The 22543-nt window shown below is 46.2% G+C and overlaps 1 protein-coding gene across 1 annotated transcript in view; it reads left to right on the forward strand.

The window, feature by feature from the left end:
* Nucleotides 1-20043, forward strand: part of SEMA5A (semaphorin 5A) — a 297610-nt gene extending 277567 nt beyond the window's left edge. The window contains 6 exon segments of the mRNA XM_021702499.1: nucleotides 59-277; nucleotides 7503-7673; nucleotides 10236-10391; nucleotides 11787-11834; nucleotides 16369-16580; nucleotides 19644-20043. Coding sequence (XP_021558174.1) covers nucleotides 59-277; nucleotides 7503-7673; nucleotides 10236-10391; nucleotides 11787-11834; nucleotides 16369-16580; nucleotides 19644-19763 — 926 coding nt within the window. The 3' untranslated portion in view covers nucleotides 19764-20043.
* The last annotated feature ends 2500 nt before the right edge of the window (nucleotides 20044-22543 follow it).

Genomic DNA, 22543 nt, shown 5'->3' on the forward strand with positions numbered 1-22543 from the left:
GGGACTCTGGTTACTCTCAGAACTTCTAACAGCCACTCGCGGGCCGCTTCGTTGGCAGGACTTTCTGGTGATTTCCTGCGCGCTGGGAGGTACTCTGCCCACACCGTCAACGGGGCGTGGTCAGCCTGGACATCGTGGTCACAGTGCAGCCGCGACTGTAACAGGGGCATTCGGCACCGGAAGCGTGTTTGCAACAACCCCGAGCCCAAGTATGGGGGCATGCCGTGCCTGGGCCCATCCCTGGAATACCAGGAGTGCAACATTTTGCCCTGCCCAGGTGAGTGGATCGAGTACTCTGGAAAACGTCTGGAAGTTCAAGGGCCTTAGACGACCTTCTAATTTAGGGAGGCTTGCTTGACTTCCCTGCCTTTGTGCTTGAGATTAATTTAGGGAGGCTTGCTTGACTTCCCTGCCTTTATGCTTGAGATTAAATATATGAAAAGTCACAGATTACATTTTCTAAACTGCCTTGGTAAAAAGACAGCTATATAACCTAGGCTGGGTTATATTCATTTATTTCTCCTGATTTTAAAGAAACTAAAACATTCTCGTGCACCCCCATGAGGCTCCAGGGCCCTCGGCACCGTGCCTGACAGAGCAGGGGGCCCTGCGGTCCTGGCCTGAAGAGATGTGTCGTGTCCTCGAAACTGGAGGCTGGCCTCCTCCCAAACTGTTGGGACCAGCCCTCCCTTCATACCACAGATTCCTCCTCCAGGGTGACGGGTATCAAGAGTGACCCACCAGGGGGCCTGCCAAGCCAGCCCCTCGTGTCCTCAGTCAGCAGGGTTCCGTTTTGTCCTGAGTTAAGTCCTCTAAACACACACTCTTCTCTCTTGGAGGCTGACAGAGGCTGTGTTGTTGGGGTCTTCCTCCTGAGACCTGGCATTTCATTCCACGGAGTTCCCAAATGAGCACAGCGTTAGTAAATGAGCTTAAGGAGCCTCCGTCTTCCTGGACAGGACGTTGCGTGCAGACGCAGTCCTGAGGCTGTCGTAGTCAGTGCGCTAGCCCTCTCTGTGCTCCTCCTGCCGAGCTCTGGGGACAGCCCCGGCACCTGACTCCCTCCCACCTGACCTTCCCATAACCAGAGGCTCCTTCATCGGTGCCTCACGGCCACCCAAGCACTGTCTACGACTCTGCAAGTTGCCTCTGACTCTGCCCCACGAAGGTTCCAGAACTGCAGGGACTTCCTTGACAGTCCCGCTCAGTGCAGCGCCCCCAGCGCCCCGCACAGGCCTGACACACATGAAACAGCCATCAGTGATCGTTCACCCACCAGTTCACCTCAAATAAAAACAGCCACCAGGTCACGTTAAGTAGTGTCTCTGAGATGGGCCTGGGTCTTGCACTCAAGGACCAAAGTGGCATCCAAGCATTTGGAGGAGTCTGCATGTTCTGCTGACAGCAATGAGGACTCATGTCTGGAGCCTGGGGAGGCGAGGGTAGATGGAGGGATCCTGACGTTCCCTTGTCGCCCTCCTGTTCAGTTTATAACACAGAGCCTAATCTAATGATGTCACCAACGAACTCTCTCCCAGTGCCAGGGAGGAATCCTACTCTCTGTGCTGGGGCTGTGGGAAAGAACTGGCTCTGTGACCTTTCCCACCCCCTCAGCATCACTTGGCCGGGAGAGCCAAGTCGTTGGAGGGAAGAATCTCCTGAGGCTGGAAAAGTTCAGGCAGAGTCAGCCCAGGGGGAGTAGAGCAACCATGGGAGCAGGGGCGTTACTGGGCTCCTCCTCCTCAAAGCTGAGAACCAGGTATTTTCAGTTTAATATACATTTATTCATCCATCCATCCAACTGTCCGTCCACCAATTCACACACCACCCATCCACCCATCATCCATTCATCCTCACACCCATTCATCCATCATCCATCCATCTATCCATCCACTATCTATTCATCCACTAATTCATCCACCACCCACCCATCCATCATGCATTCACCCATCTATTGATCCCAATCCAACCATCACCATTCATCCACCTACCCATCCATCCGTCCATCCTTCCACCTATCTATCCATCCACCAATTCACTCACCACCCATCCACCAGGTCACCTGCCACCCACCCATCCATCCATCTATCCATCCATCATCTATCCATCACCCATCCATCCATCTATTCATCCATTCACCCATCCAACAAATACTCACTGAGCACTGCCGCAAGCCAGTTCCTTGCTTAAGGAACTCGGAAACTTATTTGTACCTACTGACAAAGATGCTGTGCTCACAGGTTCCTGTACCTTTAAAAACACCGTACCTGGTGTTTGGAATGACCCCCACCCCCACTCCCCATCCCTGCTCCTCTCTTTGGCCAATTCCTGTCTGTCCCTCGGGACTCAGCTCAGGGGCGGCCTGATTGGGGTAGCTGCCATGACTCCAGCTCAATGGGTCCTTGGCTGATGTAGCTACTACATCTGGTCACTAACGCAATCACCAGTGACCATCCTGGGTTGACACTATTCCTAGGATGCCTCCTCATGAACTCTATGTTCCTTTCTGACCTGGACCATATCACTGCATCCACGTGTACCCTGTGAATGGCGCACAGTGGGCGATCCAAAAATGTTTGCTGACAAAGTTGAATGAAGGAAGGAAGGAAGGAAGACCAAGTAACCCAGTGCTTGGTCTTCCTTCACTTTTTTTTTTTTTTATTGTTATGTTATGTTAGTCACCATACATTACATCATTAGTTTTTGATGTAGTGTTCCATGATTCATTGTCTGCGCATAACACCCAGTGCTCCATGCAGTACGTGCCCTCTTTAATACCCATCACTGGGCTAACCCATCCCCCCACCCCCTTCCCTCTAGAAACCTCAGTTTGTTTCTCAGAGTCCATAGTCTCTCATGGTTCGCCTCCCCCTCTGATTTCCCCCCTCCATTTTTCCCTTCCTGCTATCGTCTTCTTTTTTTGTTTTTAACACATAATGTATTATTTATTTCAGAGGTACAGGTCTGTCTGTGATTCACAGAGGTACAGGTCTGTGATTCAGTCACACAATTCACAGCACTCACCATAGCACACACCCTCCCCAATGTCTATCACCCGGCCACCCCATCCCTCCCACCCCACCCCCCACTCCAGCAACCCTCAGTTTGTTTCCTGAGATTAAGAATGCCTCATAGCAGTCTTCACTCCTCTTTTTCAATCCATGTTTGTTTTCAGAACTAAGGATTCCAGACCTTGGCCTACGAAGGTGGAGACAACAGGTAGTTCTTTGTTACTGAATAATATTCAAGTTTAAGTAACATTATGGGAGCCATAATATGAGGCAGGAGGGACACTGAGTGACAGTCTAGCGGAGGGACAGACTCTGAATGAAAATGATGACTTGGGTGTGTGTCCTGTAGATAACGTGTTTCCCCTCTGGGGAAACAGTGTCACATACACCCATGTCCCGGAGGACTGTGAAGGCAGGACTTTGTATCTCTCGACAGCCCCCAGGATGCCTGACACGGGCCTGACACTCCGACATTAATGATTCCGTTTTGCTCTGCTCTTCAGATTGCTGGTAATCGTAATTCTGGGGCCGTCATTCTTGTTTTGCTGTGGCAGGTGGAGTAGTCAGTCAGAATAGGAACGCTCATCCTCTTCCATCAGGTGTACCTAATCTATGAATTTCATTTGATCCGCAATAATTCCCTTCAATTAATTGCCTTGATCCTTGCAGGAAACATGAATCTGAGCTTTTGCGTATTTGTCTGATTTTCCTCTGAACTGGTCTTTCTGGGCCAGGAAGAGATTCCCGTAGGAATTGCAGTGATGTGGCCGGAGTTACGCGAAGCCCTAAACGGTGCCTGGTCCTGGGCTCAGCCTGCTGGTCCTGCCCCCCCCCCCCCACGCATTGCCTCTGCTCCCTCACCCCTCTGGTTCCATCCCGCATTCTAGAGCACCCCCCATGGTGGTGGTGAGGACAAGAAGCAATACCGAGTGGGTTATTATTTCCACTAGTGTGGTGATTGTGTTAGCCCAGCATCGTTTACTCAGCCGGCTAGGAAGCCTTCAGGTGCCTCACATGGAGGCTACATTTGTTTTCTTTCCTTGGCTCCCAAGTTCCTGTTTCCCTACCAGGTTCTGCAGGCTCCCTAGCAGTGAAGGCTATGGCGTGAAGCTTTTTCATACTCTGTAATTTCTATTTTGGAAATACTTTAGTCTTCCTAATATGAAATGTTACTTCAATACTCATTATCATTTTTTATCCAGTCCAAAGCACCGCCCCCCTTGCATCCAGAGTCCGTGCTCCGAGAAGGTGGAGATCTGTGATGGAAGCACAAGGTTGAGGTGGCAGGAAGTGAGGAGTGGGGTCGAACTGGTCTGGGGTGTCTGGTGATTACAGAACAGGGCAACTGCCTGATGGGGTAAAGTGGCTGGCATTTTCCTCTGATTTCCCTTTGGACTGGAAGCATCTCTTTCCCCAGTTGAGTATATCCCTTAGGACAATGAAGTTGCTGTTGAACTTGGTAGAGGTATTTGTGAGCTTATGGTTGAAACTTGCAAGTGGGAATGTTTTAGCAACTGGGTTCTATTCCAAATGCTCCCTCAAACTGCTCGCATTTCGAACAAGAACTACATTCTATTAAACAACAAACAGTTCTGTGCCAGGGGAATTTTTTGTGATACCAAGAGGACAGTTGCTGTGAATGGGGTGGGTAGCATTTATTAGACTAGATGAGATAATACTTGGAATGTTAGTTGAAATGTGGATGAGAATGAATACTATTTGAAATATCAAAAGATAGTTTCTAGACATCAGCTTATCAGCCTCCTGGTGTGTGACTGTTAGGACTGCATGATTATAACATGATTATGAATGAAAAAATCAATTTTTGTTTTATTGTAGTAAGAAAATTTAACATGAGAGCCACCCTGTTAACAAATCTCTATTTATTTATTTATTTATTTATTTACTTGGGGCGGGGGGAGAGGGAGAGAGAGAATCCCAAGCAGACTCCCCACTGAGCTCGGAGCCCAACAGGGAGCTGGATCTCATGACCCCAAGATCATAACCTGAGCCGAAGCCAAGAGTCAGATGCTCAATGGACTGAGCCACCCAAGGGCCCCTGTAAACAAAACTTTACATGCACAAGACAGGACTGTAACCTAGAGACACAGTGTTGCACAGAAGGCTATGTGGGCTTTTGTGAGTAATACTGCAACGGACATGGGAGTGTAGATATCTTTTTGAGATCTTGATTTCAATTCTTTTGGATATCTGTATCCAGAAGTGGGATAGCTGGATCATACAGTAGTTCTGTTCTTAATTTTTTCAAGAAGCACCATAGTGCTTTCCCTAGCAACTGCACCAGTTTGCATTTGCCCCAGCAGTGGGCAAAGGTTCCGATTTCTCCAAATCCTCACCAACATTTTTATCTATTGTTCCCTATTGTTTTTCTTTTTATAACCTCCATCCTGGCAGGTGTAAAGTGATGTCTCATTGTGGTTTCGAATTGCATTTCATGGATAATTAGTGATGTTGAGCATTGTTAAACATACCTGTTGGCCACCGGTCTGCAAGTCTACCATGAGATACAAAAGTGAAGAATCCGCAGATCCCGTGGTTGGTTCTATCTAAGTCAGGTTCCAGCACCGTCTAGATGAGGCACTAGACCCTTCTGAGCTCCAGATCATCTTGTGCACATTCAGACACCCATCTTGGCACATTCAGACACCCACACTCAGACACATTTGACACCTGTTATTCTAAGGCACTATGACGTATGGGCACCTTCTTCTTGGGTGTGCAAACATACACACTAGAGACCAAGCTTCAGCTCAGGTTACAGACAGAGAAAAACTGGCAGCAAGCATCCCCCCAGTAAGAATAGATGCGGAAGAGGATTTTTGGAACTTGCACAATTCTGCCTCCTACCAGTGGCAGATAACTGACTGGTTCCCCCTTACTTCCCGATCCACCTTACTGCCTATTAGGGAAAACGTATAAACTTCGGAATCACAAAGTTCCAGTTAGGTCACAAACCCACTTTAACATGGGGTTCAAGTGTTTTGTTTCTGTTTTGTTTTTACTTTTTTGCAGATAAAAAATATCATAAAAATGAAATTCCTGCTCATGTTTCTCAAAAATACTATCTTTTTACCTATGCTTATATCTAAAGAAAAATATTACTCCCCAAAGATGCGTTAAATCATGCTGGGTGTATTAAAATGCAAACGATGTGATTCTACCCCAAACAACCGTGAACAGCTTTGGCATTGCTTCTCATGATTGCTTCTGGGTTTTGTTTTTTTTTTTAAGATTTTATTTATTTATTTGCGAGAGAGAGAGAGAGAGCGAGCACAAACAGGGGGAAGGGCAGAGGGACAAGCAGACTCCCCACTGAGTGCAGAGCCCCACATGGGGCTCGATCCCAGGACCTGAGATCATGACTTGAGCTGAAGGCAGCTCTTAACCGACTGAGCCACCCAGGTGCCCCATTCTGTTTTCTTTGTATGTAGGATACAGAGAAAATAAACTGTGCAACTATGTACATATGGTGATAGTGAGTCTCTCATCGGGTTTTTATTGTCACTAGCTGTGGTGATGGCTATTCTTGCCCATTTTTGATGAGTCTAATGCTGGGTCGACAGAGTCCTGCAGCTTTGCTCTGGGGCTGGCTAGCAAGAGGGAGCACCATTCAGGAGTTAGATAAATAACAGGTCGGATATGACAGTATCAGGGACCACTGCAGCCAGCGTGACAGGCCAGTTTTAGCAACATCAGCTGACGCAGGACGAGCACCGAGGTCCTACATCTGGGCGGGCCGCCGATGCCAGCGCTCAGGAGGCCCGTGTGCAGGTATCAGGAGCCCGGATTGGGGCAAATGAGGGACATGCTCTGGGTTACCAACAGTCACGGAACCAGTCATGCCTCATGTCCACATTGTAAAACTCTCCTCCATAATCATCTGGCTGTGGATATTGGGATTCGTCTCCTTAGTCCTTCCTATAAACGCACTGCCAAGTCAATGCGGTTCATGCTCGGTTTGGTGGTTTGGCACCTTGGTCTCCGGAGCACCCTTCACGGTTCCTCCAGAACCTGTTAGCTTTTCTCAAAACCCCCCGTCGTCGAGCACATTGTAATCCAGGTAGGAAGGAAGCCCGTGACTGCAGCTGCTGATCCTTGGCTCTAGGTAGCTTCTGTGGTTAGCAAAGTGAGAGAGAGCTAGCAGGCCTTCACGTGAATGACTACAGAACGTGGCTCGTGGTCCTCCCCGGGGACTGGGACTTTGTATTACATACGTAGCACTCGGCTTTCTTCATGCTTGCCTGTTACAGGTTTAGAAATATTGTCTGAAAGAACAAGTAAGAGGCACTGAGAAAGCATAGGGAGAAATATGCAAAACTGGTTTCCTCAGCAGGAGGACGAGCCCAGACAGCCCCGTGAGCGGCCAGGGGGCGCACCAATGCCTTCCTGCAAGGCACGTTCCATCCGCGGCCGCATCAGATTGGTCAGACCGGGATTTCAGAAGTGTTGTGACTTTGTGTCCCTTCCCAGTGGATGGCGTCTGGTCTTGCTGGTCTCCGTGGTCAAAATGCTCGGCCACGTGTGGCGGTGGGCACTACATGAGGACCCGCTCGTGCACAAACCCAGCCCCAGCCTACGGAGGAGACATCTGCCTGGGGCTGCACACGGAGGAGGCGCTCTGCAACACGCAGCCCTGCCCGGGTAAGCGGCCTGCCTGATTGCCCGACTCGGGGCTCAACCCGCCCCTTCCCTCCCTTGATTTGCGAACGGTGAAAGTGATGAGACCCCATGAGAGCAAACAGCGAAAGAAGGGAACACCTCAATCCCGCACTATTATCCTTGCAGTGATGTCATAGCACATTGTTCCACAGGAGAAAAAACAGTTCTCACCGTGCCATAGTTTCTCAACTAGTAACAGACACGGGTCATCACAGTGCATTATTAAAAGGTTTAACCTGGTAATGGGATCTGAAAACCAGGTTGGGGAGCAAGGAGAGCCCTTGTGAAGGACTTGGCCTCTGGTCCAGGAGTCGGGGGGATCCAAGCTCCGAGTCTGGCTAACACAGATGCTCAGTGGGTACGCTGCGGCAGCATCCTCGTCCAATAATCTGTTTTGTCCTGATGTGTGGAGGCCGCTTGGAATGGAAATGAGACACCCTCTTCTGAGTCTAACTTTGACATTGAAACACCCATACTTTTAATTGTTTTACTTGCTCCTGCAGATCTTTCTGGAAGGTTCCATTTATATTGAAAAGTGCCTAGAAACCAGATTCTCACAGTCATCCCCAAACCTCGTACTTTACACGTTTTTTTTTTTTTAATTTTATTATGTTATGTTAGTCACCACACAATACATCATTGGTTTTTGATGTAGTGATCCACGATCCATTGTTTTCGTATAACACCCAGTGCTCCATGCAGTACGTGCCCTTCTTAATACCCATCACCGGGCTAACCAATCCCCCCTCTCCCCTCCCCTCTAAAACCCTGTTTGTTTCTCAGGTCCATAGTCTCTCATGGTTCATCTCTCCCTCCAATTCCCCTCCCCCCCCTTCCTTCTCCTAATGTCCTCCATGTTATTCCTTACGTTCCACAAATAAGTGAAACCATATGATAATTGACTTTCTCTGCTTGACTTATTTCACTTAACATAATCTCCTCCAGTCCCATCTATGTTGACGTAAAAGTTGGGTATTCATCCTTTCTGATGGCTGAGTAATATTCCATTGTATATATGGACCCCATCTTCTTTATCCATTCATCTGTTGAAGGGCATCTCGGCTCTTTCCACAGTTTGGCTATTGTGGACATTGCTGCTATGAACATTGGGGTGCATATGGCCCTTCTTTTCACTACATCTGTGTCTTTGGGGTAAATACCCAGGAGTGCAATTGCTGGGTCATAGGGTAGCTCTATTTTTAAATTTTTGCGGAACCTCCACACTGTCTTCCGAAGTGGCTGTACCAACTTGCATTCCCACCAACAGTGTAAGAGGGTTCCCCTTTCTCCACAACCTCTCTCAAAGTGGATGAAAGACCTCAATGTGAGACAGGAATCCATCAAAATCCTAGAGGAGAACATAAGCAGTAACCTCTTGGACATCGCCCACTTTACACGTTTTTAAGGAAAAATGTAACCTCTTTACTGTGGATCCAGGCACATGTTTGATTTCCAGATTTTCCCTGTAATGCAGAGATGATGCTGAAATTTAAGAAGAAGGAAAAATCAAACTGCATTAAAAAATACCTTTTTAATTTGTTCAGTATTTCCAGATAATACTGAGAGCACATTTTTTTGACCTCCTTACTTAAAATACGAGTGTTGTTTTCTTTTCACACGTCCGTAAGCCTGGGTGAAGTTAACGAATCCTAACAAATTTTCCACTTCAGGGTGACGTGTCCTTAGATCACTCAGCTCTGGGCCTTAACCCCAGACTCGTGCCCTGATCTTAGGCACATAGGCAGCAATAAACCTGGGATAAAATAAATTCTATGTCAGGTACTGCCTGACATTGGTACATCGACTGCAGGACTGTGTTTGTAGCAGAAGGGAAGGTGCTCATAATAGCTGCAAGCCCCTCTCAGCGACCTGGTCTCTCTCGTTCACGCACCGTCCTTTCTCTCGCCCGAGCTCTGAGGCCTGTAGGAATTTTGGCAGGAAAGGGTTTGAGGACTGCTCTTCACGGAGGGGCATTGCCCTGTGGGAAATGGGGTCTGCACTAAAGATTTCTCTCCCCTGACCACAGACCGTCTCTGCACAGCTGGACCTCATGAATTAGTGTATTGTGTGTCCAATTCCAATGACTTTAAAACATTGAAATAACATGGATTTTAGAAAAGCGCTTTTGCTCAAAGGTCTACAAGCTCTTTTATTCCAGCCCATGTGTAATTTATTTACTGGGATGCTCAGAGGATACATGTCCATCTTATTTATACACAGCCCGATTACAAATGTAATATGAAGGGGCGCCTGGGTGGCTCAGTCGTTAAGCATCTGCCTTCGGCTCAGGTCATGATTCCAGGTCCTGGGATCGAGCCCCTCATCGGGCTCCCTGCTCGGCGGGAAGCCTGCTTCTCCCTCTCCCACTCCCCCTGCTTGTGTTCCCTTTCTCGCTGTGCCTCTCTCTGTCAAATAAATAAATAAAATCTTAAAAAAAAAAATGTAATATGGAAATTTAAAGTCACGTGTGTGACCTGTGGTGCTTCCAGGTGGGTTGATCTCAGGGGCATTGTTGTCACATGTCCTGTCTTCCGGTCATTGCAGAGAGCTGGTCTGAGTGGTCAGACTGGTCTGAGTGCGACGTGTCTGGAGTGCAGGTCCGTGCCCGCCAATGCATCCTTCTGTTCCCTGTGGGTAGCCAGTGTTCTGGAAACACCACCGAGAGCCAGCCGTGTGTTTTTGATGCCAATTTCATCCCAGGTAAGGGCAGGGAGGCTTGTCAGTGTGAACCAAATCATTTCCATCATTTAGAGAGGAAATGAGTCATAGGTGGGAGTTTTATCTGTCATTTGAGGTCTTGTTTGGTGGAACAGAGATGATTCTATCAACTCTTCTGGTTTCAAGGTAATTAGTAGATTTACAGATAACTGTAGGTTTAGGCTTGAATTTGGGCCATGCGTGTTAAGAATTTTTTTTCTAACACAGTATCTCCTACAATTTACTGACTATAACACGGTGAGACGATTTTGCTCAAAAAAATCAAAATAGATTATCCTGTTATTTTAACATTAGGCTAAATGCCTTTGCAGTGCTGTGTGCATGTGTTTGTACGGAGAAAAAAGGCCAATTCTTTATGCAACCTTGGTTTACTTGGGAAGATGGAAACCTTCCATGGCTCTCATCTTGGAGAAGAGACTGGCTGGCCCTTGGGCTATAGGCTTTTCCATGTGAATTGATGTTCAGTTATTGATGATAGCAAGTCATCTGTCATATGTAGGCATGGTGTTAGATATTTCCAAGTCATTTTGTCTATGTCCACTGTGGACTCTAGAGCAGTGATGTAGACCAAAGCAGAGACCAACCTCCTACAAGGTAATAATAGGTATTTACCTTGTTTTCTTCCACGTATGGAAAAAGTAACCACATTTTAGAGAAAATTATTAGCTTTAGCCTTATAAGGTGCTTCCATCATGTAAGGTATAGAACTGCAAGTATTTATTGTATTGTTTTCCTTTTTGACCACAGACATATTGCTAATTCTTGTTACCCACTGAAAAATCAGTGCAGGAAAGAATAATGTCTCTGGTCTCCTGAAATGGTGTTTGATCCCTGTGGGTTAAACCATCCCTAGGATCTGTTCTCTCGTTGGCATTTTACTTGGGTATATAATATGTGTCATGGCAAAGAGCATGAGTGGGTGCTGAATGGGGGCTTTATTTGACTTTATGGCGATTTCCTTGGAGCTGTAGTGGATTGGTCCCCTCTGCAGGGAATTTGACAACACTGCTTTGTTCAGAGGCAGGAACACCCAGGCAAATACTGTGGGGTGCACACCTGGCAGAATATTTGGTAACAGAAAATCAGCACATACTCTGGCCTTATTTTGAAATTAGTGCCCTGGTTTCAACCCAGAGGACCATAGCCTTTTCTTTCCGTGATAATGAAACTCACTCCTTCTTAATCCAGATGACCTTGACCAAATACATCTGAGGTTGGTTAAAACAAAGAAACATGCAATTTTTTTTTTTAATAAGTAATCAGGCTTTTGGAACTTTGACTCACATAAAACACGAAATCATTAGACATTCTGTGACTCATTGATGTGCTCTTTCTTCCCAACACCCTTTACACATCGTGATTTAATTTTTTTTCCAGAAGTATCTGTGGCGAGATCCAGTAGTGTAGAAGAGAAACGGTGTGGGGGTAAGTTCCTCTTTTTAACTAATTTTTAATTAATTTCTGATATTTTCCCATCATTTCTTTTCCCATATGTTTCATGTGATGTTTGGCCCAAGAAGAACAGACTGGAGAAACTCTTGATCTAAACACCTTATACTTTGGTTAGTATGAATGCAAGTAGTCAATATTTACATTTGGATGAGTGGTTCTCAGGTGCAATATCTACCAGCTCATCAGCATCACTGTGGGAGGTGGTAGGAGTGCATATTCTCAGGCCCTGCCTCAACCTGTAGGATCAAAACCTCTCTGAGTGGGGCCCAGCACTCTGTGGCTTAATAAGCTTTTCGGGTGATTTCTTTAGGTGGATGCTAATAAGCTTTATGAACCAGTGATCTTGATATTAGATATAGTTAAATTTCTTATGAGTAAAAAACTCAATTCAAGCATTTCCTTTATATTTATAGTGCAGATACATGGCAGCCAGCCTCTAACATGCAGACTGCTGGAGTGACAACATTGTAATGGGGCATAAGGTTATACCTACATCTCTAGAGGTGGTTTTTAAACTTTCTGCAAATCTGAATGACAAAACTCACATTCTCTGGTTCCAGTTCATGCTAAATTTGGACTTGACTGTCTATGTTTACCTTGTCTGGACAGGAGGGGCTGACTATCCACTGGTCAAAGCCCATCCTCTGTCCACCTTTGGTAATCAGAGCCAGTATCCACACCAAGACCACAGATTCATCCATGTGGCTGGTGACCTATAAATATCCATTCCTGCCATAATCCAGTCCACCAGCAGAGTCCCAGAAGCTCAGCCAGAGGCTCTGGTCTTTGTCTATTTTCAATCAGAATCCAGAGCTTCGTGGGTGTGTTTTAGGAATGTACATACTGTTATTAACTACATTAATTAAGAGCTTACTATTTGTTGCATTCTATCTGTTTAGTTAGTTGTTAATCTGTTCATTTATTAATCTTTGCGGAGCACCCGATCCATGAGCTCTGTGAGGGACACTGAGTTGACCATGGGGACACCAATAGCCCCAGCCCTTCTGGAACCAGCAGTCATATCATAAAAGACCCCAGTGCCTGAGACATTCAGTGTCTGGTGTCTGACCTACATTGGTTCAGAGAGCTCACAGACTGGCAGTCACTGACTTGGGATCCACTGGAAGATGAATAGACACTAGTTCCCATAAAAATAATCAAAGCTGTAAGTGTCCGTTAATATTTTTAAATCAGTCACTCTGCACCACCATATTAAATGGCAAGAAGTATCCTATTTGATCCTCACAAAGAGCGTTCACGTAGGCGCCTCGGCTCACAGTTCCTTAATGTAAAACCTTTGGAAATACAGGAGGGTTTTAGAATTTAGCATTTTTCAGATTTCAGATGGGTCGTATGGGGCATATGATGTCTATTATGTAACACTCTGCAGTGCCCAGGGCTACATTCTGTAACCAGTCTCTTTCATGATGCTTTGTGAAGTGTGGGCAAAGTGAAGATGCCAATGCTTCTCCTGCAGTTCTTTCTAGTTCTGCAGCAAAAGGGTCGGGTCAGGTCATGCTTTGCTGCCAGGTGAGTGATGAAAAATCCGTTTCCAGAGATTCTGGTTTTGTGAATTGCAGCCATGCACTGTCATCTGCATTAAGGTTGGTAAGAGTCAGAGGGATGAGGCCACTGGCCAAAGTTCACACAGGTAGTCAGCACTGGAGTCACAGATGGGATCCAGGCAGTGGGAGCTGAGAGTACCACGGGAGAAGGATCCTGGCAGTGGGTATCTGGGAGGATTGTGTCTGGGGCAGCCCTGGTCAGGAGACAGTTTTGGACAACACCCAGGGTCCAGGGACACCTGCTGCCCTCGGAGGCAGCGTAGGTCCAAAGAGAAGCAGAGTTTTTAAGGAGCACCCCTGTCCTATGGGAGGCCAAGATAGAACTTCGGGTCACCCAGCTGATACCTCTGCAGAGTTGACTGGTCCTCCATGCCCACCAGAGATTCAAAAACCATTTTCCCCAGCCAGCCTTCTCTGGGTTAGAATATAGGAGACCTTCAAAGGCCTTGAACTTCTGGGAGAACATGGTGCAACATCCATTCCCATCCTAAAATGCTGCTTCTGTGTGTCTGAGTCAGATGGGCTAATTGGCTACCCAATCCCAAATCAAGCCTTGACATGCTATTGATTAGATCATAGAGACATTCCTTACTCTGTAATATTCACAACTGATATTTTTAGATCTTTAGGCTGCTAACATTGACACACCAGGATAGGCAAGTCAGAGGTCATATGGATCTGATTGTAGGGCTGATGGGTAAAAAAAATCACCTAGCAAAGTATTTTGGGGTGTTTAGGGAGACAACAAGATGTCTTTTTTTTTTCCCATTTGAAGAGAAATCAATCAAATTTTGTACAGGAAATCATCCAGTTGAGTGAACTGGGTAGGTGGTTTCTATTTCAGCTTTTCTGACCAAAAACAACAGAAAAAAAAAAAAAAAGCATATTCCAAGCAAAGAGCCACATTAAGCAAATTCAGAAGAGATTTATTATACACTATTTTTCCCTATGCATAAAAATGTAGGCCTATTGAAAATTTTCAATTTATTATTATTTTTAGTTTTAGTTTCATGAGACACAAAGACTAGATAATCCTCATTAATCCTCATAAAGATGTCAGTTGGCCCCAGCCTCCCCGGGCACCTGCACACGTGATCCATTTGACTAATGACAAAGTATCTGCATATGGAGAGCATCATGAATCTTTCACATGTTATAATAAAATGTTATCAGTGCAGCAGAAAGTACTTTTATCAGTAGATGGCGTTGACCCTGGGGAGTCAAAACGACTAAAGTATAAAACAGTGACAGCACGCGTGAGATCTGCTCTTGCTCTCGCTTACCTTGAGCACAGTTTCAGTGTGATGGTGGACACTTCTGGTGGTGCCTGCTGGGATGCCCTCTGGAAGCTTTGTCCAACCGGCCCCCGTGGGGGGCTGTCCAGCTCTGGAGGCTTCAGACAAAATCGGGAAAGGCCAGAGATTTATGAATTGCTTCCCTTTTGTTAAACCATGGACCAAAGAATCAAGAAGTGAAAAACCGGTGGATGTAGGGAGCAGGTGATGCTTGTGGAATATTCTAGTAACATCTGCCGGGATTTATCCAGGGTCTGGTGCTGAAGACTTGGACGCCTGCATTAGGAATGGGGTAGGAGCGAGGGGGTTGCAGCTTACAGTGAACCCAGCCTCTGTGCATGCTGGCCACTCACCTGGGGAGGCCGCTCCCTCTCTCAGGGGTCCCGGGAACACGGCATCCGGGAGTAGCAAAGGGACATGGCATAGAGGGAGACGTGAGGGTGTGGGGACAGTGAGGGTACCCCACCTCTGCTGCACATTCGGGCAGGAGCCAGGGTGGTTGAGGGGCAAACACCCCAGGGCCTGGGTGCAAGGGACAAGCTTGTAGGCCTTCTCTCCCTGAGAGCCTGGGGGCCTCTCTCTGTGGCTCTGCGATTTGCCTGGTGTCTGCAGTGTGCCGAGAAGGCATTTCCAGTGGTTCTCTTTGGGTGCTGGATGGATCAGGGAAGAGCATGGGTGGCACTGCACCCCCTGGTGGTATGTGGAGGGGACACCCTGAGGGAAAGCCAGTCCTCGGGATGTGTCCTGTGTGCAGGGACAAGGCCAGTAATCCACAGGCGACAGGTTACACATAGCACCAACACAGCGTAGAAAAAGCAAGGTCATGTTCTGCTTCACCCGATTTTCACTAAGCCCAGCTTCATGAGCATTGCCCAGATGTTGTCTTTATTCCCTGAAAGGCTTGAAACCTTCATTGTGTGGTGTTCTATCAACACATGATAAACGTCTATTTTTCTGTGTGGTTGTTTCTCAGACATTACAAAGATCTTTGTTATGTTACCTTGATGTCCCTCAAGCCAATCCCATATTATAGACATAAATCCGTGTCTGCTCATTTTTTCAATATCTTGTATTCGTAACTCAAGGAAAATAACCCAAAGATGCTATTTAATAGAAAAAAATATGTGAAAGAGGGTTGTTTCATAACCATTTAAAAGATCATATTTTATTTCTTCGGCACAAATGCTTTATTTCTTTGGTGCAAAATTTTCTTCATCAGGTCTCCAAAACAAAGTACTTTTGAGCAATAATTGGAAGCAGTAAATGCATTCTCACTTTGTTCATATAGGCTGTAGGCAGGGATGCTCCACCTGTTAAGGAGCATGGAAAAAATGTTCTCTAGGAACCCCCTAGACCAGAGATCATGCTGCACTTGAAACAGATGAACAGACTTGTGCAATCCTTTAAACGAAAAAAATGCTTCTGCTAGTATATTAGGGTGATCTCCTAAAGACTCATTATAGTCCGTAAGAGCATTCACTTAAAATATGCTGTGCTCCCTGTGGGGGAGTGTGTTGGTGGCCATGACATTTCAAAGGAAGGTCACGGGCCTTTTATTTTGTCTTGCTCTTTTCATCCAAGTGCGTTGAGCTGTTGAGTAGTGTGTTCTTTTCCAAAGGAGCATCACTTTTGATACTGTCTTCCCAGAGTTCAATGTGTTCCACATGATTGCCGTGGGGCTGAGCAGCTCCATCCTGGGCTGCCTCCTTACTCTGCTTGTCTACACCTACTGTCAGCGGTACCAGCAGCAATCCCACGATGCCACCGTCATCCACCCTGTAGCTCCCGCCCCGCTCAACACCAGCATAACTAACCACATCAACAAACTGGACAAGTATGACTCGGTGGAAGCCATCAAGGTAAGGGATCGGCAGACGAAGGTGCAAGGAAGGGCCCTGGGGGCCATTGGCCAAGCTCGGGGGTGGGGGGTGGCTTGAGTGAAAGAGTGGAGAGCAAGGTAACGGGTGCCCCTCATGGTGAGCTGCCGTCTTAGCTTTGCTTTGCCTACAAAAAAGATGGCGCCTTCTATGGGGAAGTAGGGTAAAAATAGGACTTGGAAACAGCAACGGTTAAAATGCCAGAAAATAATTGGGTCATTGGCCGATGTCCAGCTCTGCCTCCAATCCCCAGGATGGCATCCTGAGAAAAATTGTTACATTATGATAAAAACTATCTTCAAATAAATTTTATGCATAATGAAGGCTCTTCAGCTTTGCATGCTATTATGTGACTGGTGTGGGACGAAGTGTTCTGTTAAATTTTCTCAGTGGGTGATTAATTCAGTGTTCGCCCCAGAAATAGAGAGTCAGTGGCCAGTCTCCTCGTTCTGAGGAAGAAGGAGTGGAAAGGACATCAGCTCTGGACCAGGCAGACCTGAGTCCATGAGTCACCAGCTGAGGCATTGTGTGTCAGGGTTTAGAATACAAGTCAGTTAATTCGTTGAACCTCGGTTTCTTCATCTTTAGAATGGGTATAGCAATGTGTACTGTCATATCTCCGTTGTGAGGACTAAATGGGATAACATGCAGGAGTCGGGGTATGGCTGGAAGGACACACAGGGCTCTTTTTGACTTCACCCCACATGCCCTGCCACCCACATGAATGAAGGACGTTCTCGTTTTGATATTCCTCTTAAATTAGTGGTTCCCCGTAACATTCCCAGGGAGCATTTTGATGCTCTCTCTGCTATGATGGTTTCCTTTGAAATTTGATTTCCTTCCCATGTGGGAATATGGAACGTCTTCAGCCCTTACAACTTCAGGTGGTTGGGAGGTCTTGTGTCCTGGGGACCACAGTGTCCTCTCTTGTTTACTTGGACAGAGACAGAGCCAGTTGGCTTTTACCCATGCGTCTTGCTTACACCAGGATCCAGAACCCACCAGCACCTGATGCTAATCACCTGCTAGGGCCAGGGAATGAAGCCCCAGGCACTAATAACACTCCCCTCACACCCTCTCAGCACTGAGCTCCCAGAGTATGAGGAGGAACGTGAGCTCCTTTTATGAGCAAGAACCTTTCAAACAAGCCTTCAGAATCCAAGAATGGGGCTCCTCTAAATGTGATTCCAACCTATTGACTTGTGTGTTACTTTAAATGTCTCAAGAGAATTTAGCTGGTCTTCTGATCTCACTTGAGATCCAGGAACCACCCAAGATAATAAGAAGTTTCACTGCTAGGAGGGCAGAGGGCTCTGAGGGCACTGACTGCTGCCTAGTCTCTAATGATCCTTCTGGAACTTTCTTCTGATACCTTGCCCAGACCAGTCCTGGACAGTTGGCCTCTGCCAACCATCTGACATCTTTATCAGTTCTTTTAATATTGAGGGTAAATATTAAATAGTTTGCAATTTGAAAGTGTAGGTGACTTTAATGACATAATAAGGAAAGACAATCCGTGTCAGAAGTGGCTACAGTAGCCTGTGTTGGGGGGTCCATAGCTGGGCCCCCCAATAATGTGCATATTATGGCCTGCTGAATGAGAAGGTACAGGCCACATGGGATCAGCAGGCAGCTCCCTCAGCACCCGAGCTCCTCCTTTGGGGGAAGAGAAACCCCGGGATTGTTTTAACTGAAGGCACAGTTTCAGTACACTCACTCAAAGGAAGTCAGGTCCCAAGGATTATTACTTACCCATGCCCGTGAGCCTGGGGAAGGGCAGTCTTCCATCCCTGGTCAGCAGTGAGCAGGAGACAGAGAGAGGGTAGCACACCTGTTACTTATAAGGTGGTTCGGGCAGACATCACTCACGTTTTACAGGCTCAGCTCTTAAGTGGCTATTTTATTTTTTAATTTTATTAAAGATATTTATTTATTTAGAGGGTGAGTGAGCGGAGGGGAGGGGCAGAGGGAGAGGGAGAGAATCTCAAGCAGACTCCCCGCTGAGTCCATCTCAAGTCCCTGAGATCATGACCTGAGCTGAAATCAAGAGTCAAACACTCAACTAACTGAGCCACCCAGGCGCCCCTCTAAGTGGTTATTTTAAAAGGTGTCCCAGGATAGCTCTATTTTTAATGTCCTGAGGAATCTCCATACTGTTTTCCAGAGTGGTTGCACCAGCTTGCATTCCCACCAACTGTGTAAGATGGCTCCCCTTTCTCCACATCCTCGCCAACATTTGTCGTTTCCTGCCTTGTTAATTTTAACCATTCTGACTGGTTGCGGAAGGGGAGGTGGGTGGGGGATGGGGTAACCGGGTGATGAGCATTAAGGAGGGCACATGATGTGATGAGCACTGGGTGTTATATGCAACTGATGAATCATTGAACACTACATCTGAAACTAGTGATGTACTATATGTTGGCTAATTGAATTTAAATTAAAAAATAAATTAAAAAAAAGGTGCCCCAGGAAAAGCAAAACAGGAACTTATGTGGAAACACTAAACTGGGGTCCTTAGGTAAATGTTCAGACTCTGGGTCTGAATGGGCTTGTCAGGCTGCAAAATGCCCAGGCAGCAACTTAGAATGGCTGTTTTCTCATCGCTTGCTCACCTGCTAACTGTAGAAAATGAAAAGAAATCAAGCCATTTGAAATTTCATGCATTTACTTAAATAAGCTCCTTCAAAATCTCTTATCAATGTATCTGTCTGTGATAATCAGAAAGCCGCTTAAATTCTACTCAGTTACATAACATTCAAAGTGTCTGTTGATTTGAAATCACTAGAGTTTTAGGTTTGTTGAAGGTTTAGATTTCTCAAGATCTATATATCAAAAATTGCCAACCTCATTCTGGTCATGAGGCAGGTCCTCAGGAAGGCAAATAAGGGGAGGAAGCAAGTAAGTGAGAAATCATTTTAGAACAATGGAGCCTCAGAAGGGAGTTCAAGTTCAACATAATCGTCCCCTCATTATGTTATCTTTCCGAAATACTGCTTGTGGAGTATTCTTAAATCTTTCTTTTTATTATTACTTTACTTTTTACAGGCATTTAACAAAAACAACTTGATCCTAGAGGAAAGAAACAAGTACTTCAACCCACATCTCACTGGGAAGACCTATTCTAACGCCTACTTTACAGATCTCAATAATTACGATGAGTACTAATAGCTGTTATATTTTTAGCTTCTTGTAATCCCCCAGTTTCTCAAGGCCTGTCCTCCATGACTGCCCATGTTTCCAAGACTTCAGAGATGAAGTTTGGATACATTTCAAGTGCATTTCAAGCCACGAGTGTCCCATTGCTGCCAAAAACAGACATCCTTAAAAGCAACAAAAATCTAAATATGATGTCGTGAAAACCTGGTCTAAGTGCTTGATCGTTGTTGAATGAGCCATGGCGTGAAGTTTTGTTTTGTTTTGTTTTTATTGTGTTCAGTCCATTTTTCTAACAAGTCCGTTGTTTTCGTGAGCTTTTTAATAAATGTACCACCCACATAGGAAGGAGTCTTTAGAAATAGGAATGTCTTCCTGCTCTTGAGCATAAATCTTCGTGATGTTTTAATTCAAGAAAATAGACACTTCCGTTGAGAGTCCCCCTCCTTCCACAAGGAGTGTTAGGTCCATAGTATTTGATAAAATGAAGGATATGAATGTGGCTGTATAGTTATTCACCATGGATCTCCCATCTTCCCAACCTGGATAATTCTGTGGAATCCTTGGAAGCAACTTGTGTGTTTGGACCTCGGATGGTTCTCACCTGGGCAAGGGCAGGGATTCACCCTGGCTTGGGTCTACAGAGGTGATGGTATGAGGTGTGACACACTCATCCCTCTGTTGGTCTTGATGCAGTTCTTGTGTTGTCCCTGGTGGAGTTGAGCTTAAAGACCAGAGGCTCAGACATGATGAAGGGTCCAGCATTCTGCGCAATGCTGCAGGGCTAGCCGCCATATTCTCACCTCTGGATTTCCTAGCATTCCAGGGAGCTCCTTGTCACGTGGTTGGCCCGGAAGCCTACCTGTCCGGTCCATAGTAACATCCTGAAGAGCCATCTGTAAAACCACCACTTGTTCACCATTTGGATATCCTCCTCAGCCTCTCTTATCCCTACAAGGAAAGATCATGAACATTCATAACACCAATGAGGGAAAGTATTAAAAATACTTTGAAATATAATTGAAACCAACTTTTTTTTCCCCCGTGTTATAGGAAGGTTCGAAAGAACTGACATTGAAGGAGAAGTAACTTTTTATTTTCTGTCTCCTGATAGAACTAGTGTATGGCAATCAGCCCCTTCCCAGAGCATTACTGACGTGTAGAACTGGTTTTCGCAGCCCATCGATGTACATATTGAAGTGTGCCCCAAGTACCCAGCTGTCATTTGCTGCCTCCGGGTCCGGTGAGGAGGTTCTGGTGCCTTGTGTTCTGTCTCTCTCAGTGCTGCCCTCCCCTCCGCCCCCTCCCACCTCTCCCTGCACGGAGGCAACAGCATTTCAAGATGTACCTTGAGAAAGCAGGGAAGTGAGGTTGTCAATGATCCCTGTGCTTCTGAGCATTGATCACTGCTAAGCATTTCAGAGTGCCGTCATGTATTCATAGAGGTCCCCGAAAGGAAAAAAGCAGGAGAAATTACTCATAAACACCTGATAAATAATACATGGCAGTTGGTTGAATAATTTTTGGAAGAAAGAACAAGATTGAAACTGCTCATCGGACACCCCTGACCGACATGGACCGTAAGACACGTTCTTATTGCACAGTGAACCTTCAGATCGGTGAACGTACGCAGCGCGGGCAGTGAGGAACACAGACTTATTAGCACACGTGTTTTTATCCTATCCAGTTGAAAGAAACAATTTCAGAAAGCGTTGGGGGAAATCCCACGTTTAGTCAAGAGTATTGTTGTATTGAAAATATTCTCACATACCCAGATTTTCAGAAGCTACTCTACTAAAATTCCAATTTAAATGGCAGGGGGTCTCCGGGAGGTCGGAGAGGTCGCACCTGAATGGTGTTCTGGGTCTTTCCAGGGGGGAGTCCATGTTGCCTCTCCTGCGTGGCTTGCCTGCTGTGTGAGGCCGCTCTGCTTGGACACACAGAGCCGAAGTCCACACTGAGGAGGTGAAATTCAGCCAGCTGGTTTCCTCATTGTTCCTCAGCTGGATTTGCATTGGATGCTTTAACTTGTGTCTTCACTTTCCTTTAAGAAAAATGTCCTCACTGTGAAGCACAGTGTAGTTGCTTTTGAATCCCTTCCCCAGTGTTTTCTAAGCTTAAAAGGTCGTTTTATCTCCCCTGGGAAAGAGAATACTAATATTTGGAGAAGGCATCCCTGGACCTGATTAGAAATGCTTTCTAAGTGCTGTCCATGCTAGACTTCAGTCCATCCCCTGCAGTGACTGGGGGCAGCACCCACCCTCCCCTTGGAGTTTTCACGTTTACTGATTATACGTCCTGGAACTTACCGCTGCTGAGAAATGCTCTCATCTTTGTTCTCTGAAACTCTACTTAAAGAAAAATTACTCTGGCTTCTCTCTTTCTCTCTGTGTCTCTCTCACATTCTCCTTATTTCACAGAATTTCAATTCGTTAAGAATAATTTTAACTATAATCTAAGTATTTTAAGCAGCTACGGAGTAACTTTGGCTTTTCCATCCTTCTGCGGCTGTTGTTCGTAGGTGTGTGCCTCCCCTCCGTACCCCTGGTTGTTGCCTGAGCCCCAGGTGGCCTTTCACAGGGGTGCCTCCCACGTCCACACGGACCTTCTCCCTAAAGCAGCTCTCCTGGAGGCTGCCACATTTGCCTTCCCCGTGGGTCACATTGTAAGTTTCTGGATGACTTTTTCTTTCGGTCTTCATCTTTTTTTTTCTTTTCCTTCCTTCTGTTTTCCTCTCTCCCTCTCTCCTTCCTTCCTTCCTTCATTCCTTCCTTCCTTCCTTCCTTCCTAGT

This window comes from Neomonachus schauinslandi, chromosome 7 (genome assembly GCF_002201575.2).
Source record: "Neomonachus schauinslandi chromosome 7, ASM220157v2, whole genome shotgun sequence".
NCBI classification, from domain to species: Eukaryota; Metazoa; Chordata; class Mammalia; order Carnivora; family Phocidae; genus Neomonachus; species Neomonachus schauinslandi.